Source organism: Penicillium alfredii (assembly GCF_028826965.1).
Source record: "Penicillium alfredii strain IBT 34128 chromosome Unknown utg000002l_segment0_segment0, whole genome shotgun sequence".
NCBI classification, from domain to species: Eukaryota; Fungi; Ascomycota; class Eurotiomycetes; order Eurotiales; family Aspergillaceae; genus Penicillium; species Penicillium alfredii.
This window is the reverse complement of record NW_026622699.1, coordinates 30,002-42,393: the sequence shown is the minus strand read 5'-3', so window position 1 is coordinate 42,393 and position 12,392 is coordinate 30,002. Positions and strand designations below refer to the sequence as shown.

Genomic DNA, 12,392 nt, shown 5'->3' with positions numbered 1-12,392 from the left:
GAATATTCGGTTTTTGTCGCACACTGGATTGCATTCTCTACTGCTTTGGCTACGAACGGGTCCGCTCCATATTCGGCCAGGCTCTAGAACAAGTCAACGTTTTAGGCACACACAACAGGGAATCCGAAATCTTCATACCACGAGAAATTTTGGGATACTCCTTTGAACTTCCCTGTAGGTCTCTAGATACTCATATATACTGAAACTGAGATCATTATATAGGCGTGCGAGAGGAAAAACAAACGCAGTCTGCCCAAAGTCACCAAGGGGCAATGATGCCAATTTGGAATCGCTCTCTTTCCCGAGAGCGATGGCATCCACTGTAAGCGAAGTCCCGTCAAGGCGGGATGGGCTCCAGGCCCAAAGCCGCGAGTTTTCCTGCGTTGCCAGAGCACCTAGTTCTCCATAGTTAAGTTGTGGTATGTATTCTGACAAGAGGCAAACACATACCTCTGGGAGATCGAAGAAAAAGTATTTCTTTAAATTTCCCCATGGCTTTTCCCAATATATCAGATGGATCGCTCCTCCGGCGATTTCCGTGTACTTATACCACGACCAGGATCCCCAAATAGAAAACGTGGGTAAATATAGTCAGTTATTGAATGGAACGGGTAGGAGATTACGCATAGCAAATAGCCGGAGCATTCAAGACCCAGACCCTGGGTGTGCACGGCTTCTTCTCCCACCCTTATCTATTTCAGTAGTAATTTACATCTTGTGTTCCTGATTTATTTGTGCCTCGGTCAATGCAGCATTTTGGCATCTTCACCATTTTATCTATCGGGGATATATCCGGTGTGTATCTATAACGATTGGGTGCGTAATACTAACCAGTAAACGTAGGAAATATCGACGAAGTTTCAGTAAGGACGTGGTGTTTGATAGAAAAATGGGGCTGAGAGTTCAATAGCACGTCCACATGCACATGATGCCTTCGACCGTCTATGATAATGGATTCAGCTAGTGATCATTATATACAGTCACATAAGAGTCCCACTACCCTTTTCCCGGATTCTATACACCAGGACCCCGCCGCCCACTTGAAAGACCAATCTGCCAGTATATTCATTTTATCGACTTTGTTACCACTTACCGCCAGTCACATCAGGGAACAGTGAATATACCGAGTAGTCGTAAATGAGTGGCAAGGAGTTTAGAGAGGATAAGGTCCTTCCGAGAATGGTGTCAGACGGTTATGGGAAGGGAGCCAGCCATCGCATAGAGGAATGGAGGAGACTCCCTCGGAGCGCTTCCGATCAGATAGTGGATCGGCGGTGACTCATACTAAGAGGAGTTCATTTTATAGGAGCAATAAGGGTTAGCCCCCATTGCCAATGTGAACACAAAATCCCTTCGCTGGTGGTGCCAATGTCTAAGATACAATGAATCAAGTCGTTGCGCTTTACCTGGAAAAAAGGCCTTGCTTCCCTTTTGCCAACACCTCGTTATGTGTGCAGAATTCCTATGCTCGGCAGCCTTACCAGATCAGCTGGCTATTATGATGGGAAGACAGAGTCAAGTCTAACACTAACCGCGCGCAATCCCGTACACTATACCAACGAACGCAGCGACTCGATAGTGGGGTGGTAATAATTATTGAAAGCCCAAATACCTACGACTAAAACCTATGTGCAGGATAGAGTGGTGAGTTGATATGCGCAAGCAAACATCCTATGCTCGATTGGGGGAGAAGGAGACTTGATGGTGGTTCTTAAAAGATGGTGGTCAAACTGATACCTACTGTAGAGCTCCTACGGACCACCCTATGCTTAGGAAGACCCAGTTACTGGCTTTTTTTTTTTTTTTGTTTTTGTTTTCCGGTTTTATTTTTTCTTATCACCCCTTTACACTAGTCACCGACCATTTGTTGGATAGCATTTAGATCTTTTCTCTTACCCTCAAAGTCAGGGTATATTTGGGAAATGGTTTTCAGGATGTTAACATTGGCTTCCTTGCGCCGTGCGAATCCGAAAAAAAAATCAACCGTATGGTGTCTGGTAACCTCCTGGTTCTCATAAATAGACGCCACCACGACCACTTAGTTGGAACCACCGGAGATCATCAGGGTTTCAAGCCTTCTCAGAAGATTAAGACGAACACGAGATATCACATCATGTACAGAAGCCTATTACCTATTTGCCAGTGAACCACCATTGATACTATGAAGAGACTTCTGTCGACAGAATAGATGCCAAGATCTTTCCTTGCTTTGTGAGGGATTTTCTAGAACTAAGTAGTCACCGGCAAGAAAATCCCTGATAAAACTGTATGGGGGCCAACTTTCAGGGACTTTACCAAAGGTCTAAGCGGGATGTAACAGTTCCGACAAAATAACCCAACCTTTAGATTACCTAAATTGGACAATTATATTCCTAATATCGAGATTATTCTAAAACTTACTCCCATGATATCAGGCGACGCAGCCCTGTCCCTTCATCTATGATGCCCTTGAGAAGCAGCTTCAGAATCTACCCTCACTGTAGAGTTTTGTTTTGAAAACATATTAGAAAACAGATTCAACGGTGTACATAAGGTTATTTTCTAATGGCTCATTCCAGAGTATGGTCAAATCAAATTTGACACCTTTTATTTTAGTACTATTCTTTTTGGTGATGACGCTTCGCTCTTCGCGGGTGTCTGTCTGTAATGATTAGCGGGTTACCAGATTTTCAATTATTGCCACAATACCTAGCTTGTCTTCGTAATTAGCTTTTTGATTAGGACAGAAGGCTTACATGGCATCGGATTTGGTTCGACAATCTTCGGGACCAAATTATCAACTCATTGATATACGAAGTGTGCCCAAGGCATGTTGTAGTCAAGCCTTCCATAGCGACGGTTGTTTCTTCGTTCCGAGTAGTTAGCTGGCTCATGGGATATGATAAATACTTCAAGAGGCTGGGCAAAATGATGGAATATGGAGATGGCATCCGATGAGTATGCGTTTATTACGCCAAACCCACATTCATCATATATCTAGCGACTAAACGGCAAACGGATACTAGAGAGTGCCGACTATCATAATATATGCTCGAGAACACATTTTAACCCTCTAAACGAAGAGAAAGGAAGAGAAATGAAAAGAAAAAAGAAAAAAAAGGACCCTTCCTAAGTTCCAGCATAGGCTATATAGTTACTTGTACAGTGATAGTGTCCCTCTGAATTGTGCTTTATTATAGAATCGGTGAGAGCTTCATCACTGAGTCAATCATACAAAAATTTGTATCATTACCCCTTTTACTTGAGCAGTATATGCACAATAGAATCTTAACTCTGGGGGATTACAAAAAGCATCCCAATACAAATAGAACAGGGCCACCGCAGATAATATTCATGGTAATATATGACTCTTGATTGTTGCCCTATTGAGATATATGTATAAGCGGAATATGGTTACTCAGAACTTGCTAACCTTTGTTGATCTATACCTCACGCAGGACCTATTCTTCGGCATGGGTATTATATATATCACGGACTATGTTGTGATGCGGTTCCACGCTAGCTCAAAAATAAAAAACTTTGAAGTACGAGGTTCATCCATTCATCCTTTTTTGAAGGGTGGCCAGCATTGCTACCAAGATTGAGAGAAAGGCACTCTAGAACAGCGAGCTATATGGATTGAGCTTCTTCTTTCATCCTACAATGGATCTTCCTTGACCCAGAAAGTACCGCCAATAATCATAAGGTATCCAGCGGTCGAAACCATTAACAACTCTTCTCGTGTGTCACGAACCCAAGGTCTCCTCTCTCCTTGAGTCGAACGGGAATATCTGTCAGTCTGACGAACCAGGAGTTGGTCACGTGACACTCGTGGTCGAGACGGGGAGTTCCATCTGATGAATGATACAGTGTTAGTTGGTGAAGACAGAATATCTCAAGATTTGGCGCAGGAGGGGCAAGGGGGGAGGATGAACGGACATCAAATGTGATGAATAGCATAGCTATAAGCTTGTAACTCTCCAACCGGGCAAGATCCCGCCCAAGACACGTCCGCGAGCCAGCCCCAAACGTAAAGTCCACGGAGTTCATCTTCGTAAAGCGTACCTTGTAGTCTTCATCGGATTCGCCCGGAGTTGGAAGCCAGCGTTCAGGAATAAAAGAGTCAGTGCTTGGCCCAAAGATATCCTCGTTTCGATTGATGACCCATGGATTCATACCCACAATAGTCCCTTCGGGTACGAATCGCCCATCAGGAAGAGTGAAACCACCTACCGGGACGACCCGCTCAATCATGAGACCAATGGGTGGATAGATCCGCATTGACTCGCGCATCACGGCGTCAAGGTACGGAAGGCATTTTAGATCCCTCCACTGGGCGGGTAGCTGAATTCCACCACAGCGTAGTTCGTACCGCAGTTTTTGGTGGGATTGTGGGTGCTTAAGGATATTGTACAAGGCGGAGCACATAGCGGAACCTGTTGTGTCGCTCCCGGCTAACACATTCGAGAGGAGGTATGTAACAACCATATTCGTATCGATAATATCCGGGCGCTTGTGCATCTCGTCGAGGAACTTGTCCAGAAAGTCTGGAGGAATATTCGGGGCGGGACCTCTCTGACGGCGCTTTTCTAGTTCTTCGTAACTGAAGGCCGTTGCCCAGGCAAACCCGGGAGGCCCGAGGCGAAGCAATGGGTTTTTGTCAAAAAGCATGTCCATCCATGGCATTTGCGAGGTCTTTTTAGCGCTTAGAAAATAGCCCTCTTTGTGGAGATGGCGTCAATCTCACACTTACCCGAGCGAAATAGTCCAAACTCTTTTCGGATGTTTCCAGAATACGTTGATGGTCCCACCCGGCCTCCAAAATACCCAGGGTGCGAGAAATTGTAACCTGGCTCATGGTATCCCATGCGACTATCAAAGTTAGCAGGTCCCTAGATGCCTCCCTGAACACGGACATACAAAACATGAGATACTTTGACATATCGCAGACGTTGTTTGGAGTAACGAAGCACTCGCGGAGTACTTTGATCAGCAGCTCAATGGTCAGGTCAATAGCAGGTTCTGCCTCCTGGACTTTGCGCATGGAGTAAATTGGCTTTACTGGCCGGATGAATATGGAATGCCAGTTCTCATCCTGGTGCGAGAAAAGGTTCTTGTAGCGTACCCCCGCTACCACGACGTCATTCACATTATACATATCACTCTGTTGTTTTTGTTCAAAAGGTGAGTGTTACTTCCCTCATTAGAGATCTTGCCCAGGATAGAGAGAGCGTACCTTTAACCATGGATTTCTGGTGGTGAAGACTTGCTTGATCAATTTTGGATCCGACAGGCTCAGGATATTTGGACCCATGCGAACGACCGAGCCATGCTTCCGATGTAGTTGAATGTATGTAACATCACATCGACCTTTGAGTACGTCCTGAAAACGCCAGATATCCGTAAACCTGGCTGCAATGGGGCCGGGGAAAGGTTTGAGGGGAGAGCGAAGGTAGCTCCATAGAAAACGGGTAACGACTAGAGTACCCAGGAAGCACCAGAGGCTATTGAGGTATGTGTGAGTCAGAGCCATGGTTTCCGGTGAATTTTTCTTGTGTTGTATTGAATGCTATAGGGGGTTATAACTGAACTGGAGATTGCACGTTCGGTTGCCATCAATTTATAGCATCAGCAAAGGGAGGGCGGGGAGAGCTCCTGTTAAGCGAGGGGGTCAGTGAGCTTGCGTGAAGAGGGGCACTCTCTCGATCTGCCACCTTTCGTGACGTCGAGCAAACCTCGGGAGGTAGGACATAGGCACTTCTATCAATACTAAAGGGCTGACTATTATGTACGGCCTGAACGCTTCAAACAACCTATTATTAGCTAGCCGTATGGCAGTGCCGACGTGCCTCTTGGAGGGTCTTGGGTGTGACTGATGTATAGATAATCTGTACCTCACTGACCTTTATTCCGATGTCAATACAGCTTCCGGTAAATAAAATACTTATAGCACGCCCTTGGGCACTATCTCCATGTGCTTCGTAAATTAGGCCTCCGATCAAATCAGGTATGAAATACTAAGTAGTAAGAATAGACTCTTGAATTAAGTATTGTAAATTATCTTTTACTACCAAATGAATTACGATCAAGATACCATTGGGTGCTTATAACGAAGGAAAACGTACCCATCCAACATGCATTTTATATGCCCTGTCAAAATGCGCTGCGTCGTTCCCCCATCGATTTAACAAATACCGTTAGATCCAGATATGGTCCAGTGTACAAAATGTTCCCCGGGCCATTTGCTGGGGTGTAGACCACTTCCCACTCCCACACACCTGCATGAAGTCACGACTGACACAATGTTTCATGCTTTCCCTTGAACATGGGCCCTTCAACTCTCGCAGCCGCTGGGGCTTGACGCCACCCCCTCGGTTGGTGTCGAAGTGACCCTGTAGTTTTCGGAAGCCGTTGATCTACCCGATGGGGCTTTTAGTGCTCCTGCTGGACGGTGAGAAATAGCGTGTACCGGTGGAAGCAAGGAGGTATTGCTTCCCGCCTCCCCCCCGCTCTTAGGAAGTGAAGGCGTTGCTGGACTAGACGTGCTCGCAAGCCTATTTTCTCCACCTCCAAACCTGGGATGGCCAGTGCAGGCCGGAGAGAACCTTGGTGCCAGATGAGTTTTCTCTCCGTTGTAGGAGATACGGTCTCCGAGATGAGGGAAGCGGACATCAATCCCCTCACGAGTCATACATCCATTGATATTAGCAACGAACATTGGTGGAAAGGTTTTGGGATATTTGGGCGGATCTCCTATCACGGTGATCGGAGCACAATTCATGTACATCTCTCGGTTTCCCAGTCGATTGAACCAGGTCCAGGCTAATGTATATGTCCCAGGAGACACACCAAATGGAATGGTGAAATTCAAAGTCAGGGGATCCGATCGTCTAGGGGGCAGATTGCCCTGGACATTAACCGGGCAGCCACCCACGATGCTAGAAATTACCATCCAATCAGACTTCCGCGAGGGCGTCAGGTCAGTAGTTAAACTGATCTGACAGGACCCACCTCCGTGCGTGGCCGTCCCAGTTAGTCTTAATACTTGGGGCTCCCCAATCGCTATCACATTTGGCTGTTCTGGACTTTGAAAGGCCCCATGGCGCAGTTTACAGGGGAAGTCCCTTCCACTGGCATGAAGAGGGGAATTGTCCAGCGTATCCACGCCAAATGGGACGGGAGAAATAATTTTCAAATGGGAGTATACCGTCTGCGCGGCCAGCATTATTAGCGCAACAGATCTTGGCTGGGTGAGCTTCATGCCAAATATCCTCACCCAATGGATCTCACAACTAGGGCAAAGCTGCCGGGGTCAAAAGAGTAAAAGGGATGTTCTATGGCAATGGATATTTATTTTCAAGATCTCTGTAGAATCATGGGGATACTAAATATGCGGTGCTATAAATGGAACCAGCTGAGTGGGTTCTCTTTAGCGTGATTAAAACAAGTAATCAAAACGACTACTGGGAGGATTGTAGTATTAATCCCCGCACAGCAAACCGGTACATGGTGCAATGATAAAATAACACGAATTACTCTCGCTTATATATTTGTTGCTGCCTTTGATTAGACACTTACACATCGTGAGGCAATGGTATATGCCTTGAACATAATATATGTCTACTATAATGCTCGGATCTAGCGTGGTTTGAGCGTTGAATAATTTCTCTGGTGTAAACCAAAAGCAACTCCCCGCCTTGTAGAAACAGACACACCCCACCTAATGAGGCCTGTGACAGGCCCTTGGAGAGATATACTGTTCATTTCTCCGTTTAACATCCACATCACGCACCCTATCTGGACCTATATTTTTATACCCCTCGAGAATGGATTATTTCGTCCTATACATATCCTATACATAGAGATAGGTGGAGGGGGAAAAGGAAAGGCCAAGGCGGCAAAACCTAGTACACCCCAGGACGTGAGACAATTTAATAATGAAAGGTAATAATACTATCGAGGTATCGAATTGAACAGTCACTAGCCAAAGGATCCCTGGCAGAAGGACCGTCTTGATACTAGTTGGTGATTTGACTTTACAGTTGTCTTTACGGAGGGATATCCTAAAAGTCGGTCGCGAATTGGACCAGCAGCTCCTTTGTGAGGATGACCTGCCCTTCCATGCCTCCTGCCGCTTGGCAACCAGCGCGATTACCAAAGGCAAGGCAAATCTCATGAGTGGAAGTCCTGGAATACGTGTACTGGTCTGGACGATGACCTGTAACCGTGGGGACGGTCGCTACCGGTGGACGTGAAATCCCCATGAATAGATAGGACTAAGAATGCAGAGCGCTGCATGTTACGGGTTCCGATGGTGAATGCTCAATCACCAAGCTTCCAAACGTGAACTGCAATTAGGCCATCGCTGGTGTTCTACATAATTGAGATCGCTAGGGCAGTGCGACGGTGGTGAATGGTATCTGCAACCAGCGTCGAGCGTCGAGGGCCAGCTGTGACGCAGACTCGGATGTTCCAACCTCGACGACACAGGTAAGGTTAGAATGGGCCGTCCGGGGCGCTGAGCAGATATTGGGCTCATTGGCCCAGTATCCAAGACTGTTGATTGGCGGTGGGCGGGCGACAAGCTCGCGGCTGATCTACATGGCGAACAGCTGTTCATCTCCTATCATGCGAAAGGAGCCGGCAAAATCCTCGTGGTTCCAGCCCGACATCAAGTTTACAAGCGGCACTTGAGTCGAATAGTGGTAGCCGAGTCTGATAGATTTAGACGGGCGGTTCTGGTCCGAGGAGAGGCTGTCCAAATCTGAGCCGGTCACGCCAGAAAATTCGAGATATTGCTGTGTGGTCTCGTATCTTCGGAGAAAGTCAGAATGGTCGTGGATAGCAGTGAAGCAATGCTCATACACACCGTACTTCAAGTAGATGGTACCGCTAGGACGTAGAAGATCAGGCATACTTAAAGGTAGAGCGTTCGATGCAGAGGGAAAGAGATGGAAATAGTCGGGTTTGGGAAGGCGGCCCGTTGGATGGGCAGGTGCATCCGATATGATCATGGCGGCGAGTTTCTGAAGGGACTTGTGGTGGTGGTGGAAGTACGAGTTGGGCCGTGACAGCGGTCCATCAGACAGATTGTGGTTCCAGATAAAGTCCTTCTATAACGAGATTAATGCACAGATTGGGACTTCCTACTTGAAAGATAAGATCCTTAACGAAACTCCCCAAGGGAAGCCCTGAAGGCCCTAAGGCAACCTTAGAACAAATTGCTAACCCTCCGAGGTGATTGAAGGACTTGAGTGTTGAGGTAATGGCCCACGTGACCTCACGAACCCTATTCGACCTACAGATGGAGATGGTGTCGGTTGGTTACAGGGGACAGTAGCAATATGCAGGGGAAATTGAAGAGAGAGAGAGAGAGAGAGAGGTTGTATTATACCCGATACAGCAGCTCCCTTCCGGGGCTCTTTCCGGGTCGTCGAAGGGGAATTTGAAATCCACGGCAGTCTCTCCAAATTCATATCTTTACTAGTCCACAAATCAAGCCATGGCGGCTTCTTGTCGTAGCATATACCGTCTATTATTCTCTCGACAGCAGCAAAGACCAGCGCAAGATCTCTCACGCTTCAGCCCACAAACCATCTGCCTTTCTGCGGCAAGACTTTATCTTAGCCCCCAGGCCATGGGGTGTTGTCACTGTGCGGTGCGCCTAGGCCCAATGAGTCTTTCTCTGCTTCTTTCCAAAAATAACCACGCCTTGTTTTGTGATTTATACTGCCTTGCCGGCACCGTCTATGAAGAATTCGAGAAGGAACAGAAGCAGGAAACAATGGAGTCAGCATCTAAACTTATTCACTGCGCAACAACCGCTCTGCCACAACTATCACCATGCCGCTTCAAAGAATACCACCTTCATTCCCCAGACGCGGACGTTTTCCCTAGCCATCTTTGTAAAAAACTGCAGAGGGGGCTCAGAAAACGTCATGATCACGTTCAACAACTACTGGAGAGCGACCATGAGCTCTATACAACTTTCACGCAGTTTGTCGGTTTGCTTTACGACCAGACAGATCTCGTCTCCAGTCCTACGAGCGAAGGGGTTCTCAAAACGCATTTTTGGAGAGTCAGCCCATCTCAACCCCAGTATCTCTCAACCAACTTTCGAGAGATTAGGGAAAGCATTCCGCACTTCCTCAAGCTCTTTAGCCTAGATTCAATCGACAATACGAGTGGCAGCGGGTGGTAAGGTGTGTACAGATGCACGACCTATGAAACAAGAAAAGGCATTTCTTATTGCAAGGACCCTTACTCTCTATTACTGAAGAAATGGTCTATTCGCCTAATTTTCCAGCGCTCTTTGAACCTAATCTAGCCTTGTGTCTTCCATATGGGTAGGGCTGGGAACACCGAGCTTTATTTTATTCAGTTATTTTTTTTTCTTTATTTTTTTCGATTTTATATTTTTTTGCGGCAAAAGAAAAACTTTGTTGATTCCCAAAAAGGTTCACCGGCGTAGTCACTTTGAGCCCCTTTGCACCCGCTAGAAACAGTATTCGTCAAACCAGGGCCATGAAAGACCCTCCACCGCTGTACCGAAAATCCATAATTTAGACAGAGGGTAGAAAGCATGGGTAATTCTCGAGGTGTTTATCTTCTTATTATTATCAGGGAATCCTCATTTCGATACACCTAGGCGCTTAACTGGATCTTTGAGCTTTGCCCGAAATATCCTACTTTCTATCGCACGTATAATACAAAAGCCTCCTATCAGCAAGTTGAGACCCGTCGTATTGAAGGGAGCGTGTTCGAGTATACGAAATAGGAATCACGGCTGTGGCATGATCAGATATTTCAACAAACGGACCCTTCCCAGTGGTGCACCGTCGCTCCGGGTTTTTGTAATTACCATTGATTTTTAAATTACCAGCAGAGGGCGCGAGTCTTAGTTTACTGCGCGGCCAAGGATAGTCATAGTGGGGGCTTTGGTATTGGCGGGCGGTGAGAGTGTTCAACCAACCAGCAGCAATTGTTTTACGAAACCCAGGTCGAGATCCAGTTCTGGCGATAGGAATGTACATATTTCAACCTGTATATCTAGGATCTTTTATGGGAAAGGCCTCATCTTTGGCTTAATTCCCAAGATCCCCCTACGTTGAACTGATATTCAATGTTTGGAGCCCAGCGATGAATATATGACCAAAGGTCAAATAGAATAGCTGATTGTACTTGGCAGCTCGGAATGATAACGAAAATAGCAATATCTCTCTTTTTTGTACAGGCCGAAATTAGGCCGTGTCCATACACGGACCCACTTTATATATATATGCATTGAGAAGAATGCAATAATCAAAAATATCACCCTACCCAGGAAATGGTTAATAGCAAAACAAGGTTTCGTTCTGGGTAGGTATTGAAAGCGTGCCGCCTATAGCCATTTTGTGTTCTCGCGACTAAAAATCACAGAGAGGTGATCCGAGGTCTATAGCGTTAAATAAATCAACATGGTCCCACCGCGAGTTAATCTCCGACGGCGGCATTGTCCGCCTACCTTGGAAAGTCTACCGAATGAAATCCTTGAACTCGTACATCTAGAAGCGATGGAGGTCAATTTAGCTCGAGCGTCTCATACGATTGCCGAAGCAGTATCGCGAGAGGCGGTATATAGGGTCTTCCTGATACAGGCTTATTGGAATGATCCGCAGGGTTGTACGTACGGATGCTTCCAGTGCTGGGACACAATAAACGAAGTGCACCTTGAAGAGAGACGTAATTACATGCATTACAGGCCCTTTCGGGATATATTTCAATTAGTTCCTTATCGGCCCCTCACAGTCTCGCAGCAGGAAAGGCTCCAGAGCTCTGTTTCGTCGTGTCGCTGGTTCACGAGGCGCAGATTTGAGGATCTCCTACCCTATGCCTGCAGCCTCACAATTGAGGCGCTTCCATGGCCTGGCAAAGATACTGAACCGAATCCGGATGGATTGGCAGAGGGTCGAAGGAGGCCGGTTCCGTTAGACAGATTCACAGTTCTGCACGGCAGGGAAATGAATATTCATATTCGAACAATTCGTATTTTCGTGTTCCCAAATCATCTCTTGCGTGGCCCCTGGGCCCATGGTCGGCTTTACCTTTTGCTTCTACTATGCCAGGGTCTAGGGCAACGGTTCACATGGTACGACGGTAGTTCTTGGCTAGCAAAGCAACGACTGGTCATTCCAACGGTATCTCACGTAGCGTGTCTCGAGGGGATACAAAGGGCCAGAAGGGAAGGAAATCTAGACGCCTATCATTGTGTATCACGACTAATGCAGCTCTTTGGTTCGGACGGTGACTCCTCACAGGTTTCCACTTTACAGAGTCTACATCTCCCAGGTCGGCGAAATCGGCTTCTACGTCTGAACTCGGCCCATGGAAAATCATATACTGCGGAACTCCATGCGCGTCATAGAATACTAAGA

General features: G+C 46.7%; 2 protein-coding genes across 2 annotated transcripts; both read right to left on the bottom strand.

Moving 5' to 3' along the window:
- Positions 1–3,705: 3,705 nt before the first annotated feature.
- NUU61_001290 (cytochrome P450) lies at positions 3,706–5,512 on the bottom strand (the record flags this gene model as incomplete). The annotated part of the gene is made up of 4 exons (XM_056651872.1): positions 3,706–4,674; positions 4,733–4,851; positions 4,900–5,143; positions 5,216–5,512. 4 exons carry the CDS (start codon positions 5,510–5,512, stop codon positions 3,706–3,708), a joined length of 1,629 nt encoding a protein of 542 aa, XP_056515139.1.
- Positions 5,513–8,576: 3,064 nt separating this feature from the next.
- Positions 8,577–8,993, bottom strand: NUU61_001289 (uncharacterized protein; the record flags this gene model as incomplete). Its single annotated transcript, XM_056651871.1, has 1 exon — positions 8,577–8,993. One exon carries the CDS (start codon positions 8,991–8,993, stop codon positions 8,577–8,579), a length of 417 nt encoding a protein of 138 aa, XP_056515138.1.
- Between the last annotated feature and the right edge of the window lie 3,399 nt (positions 8,994–12,392).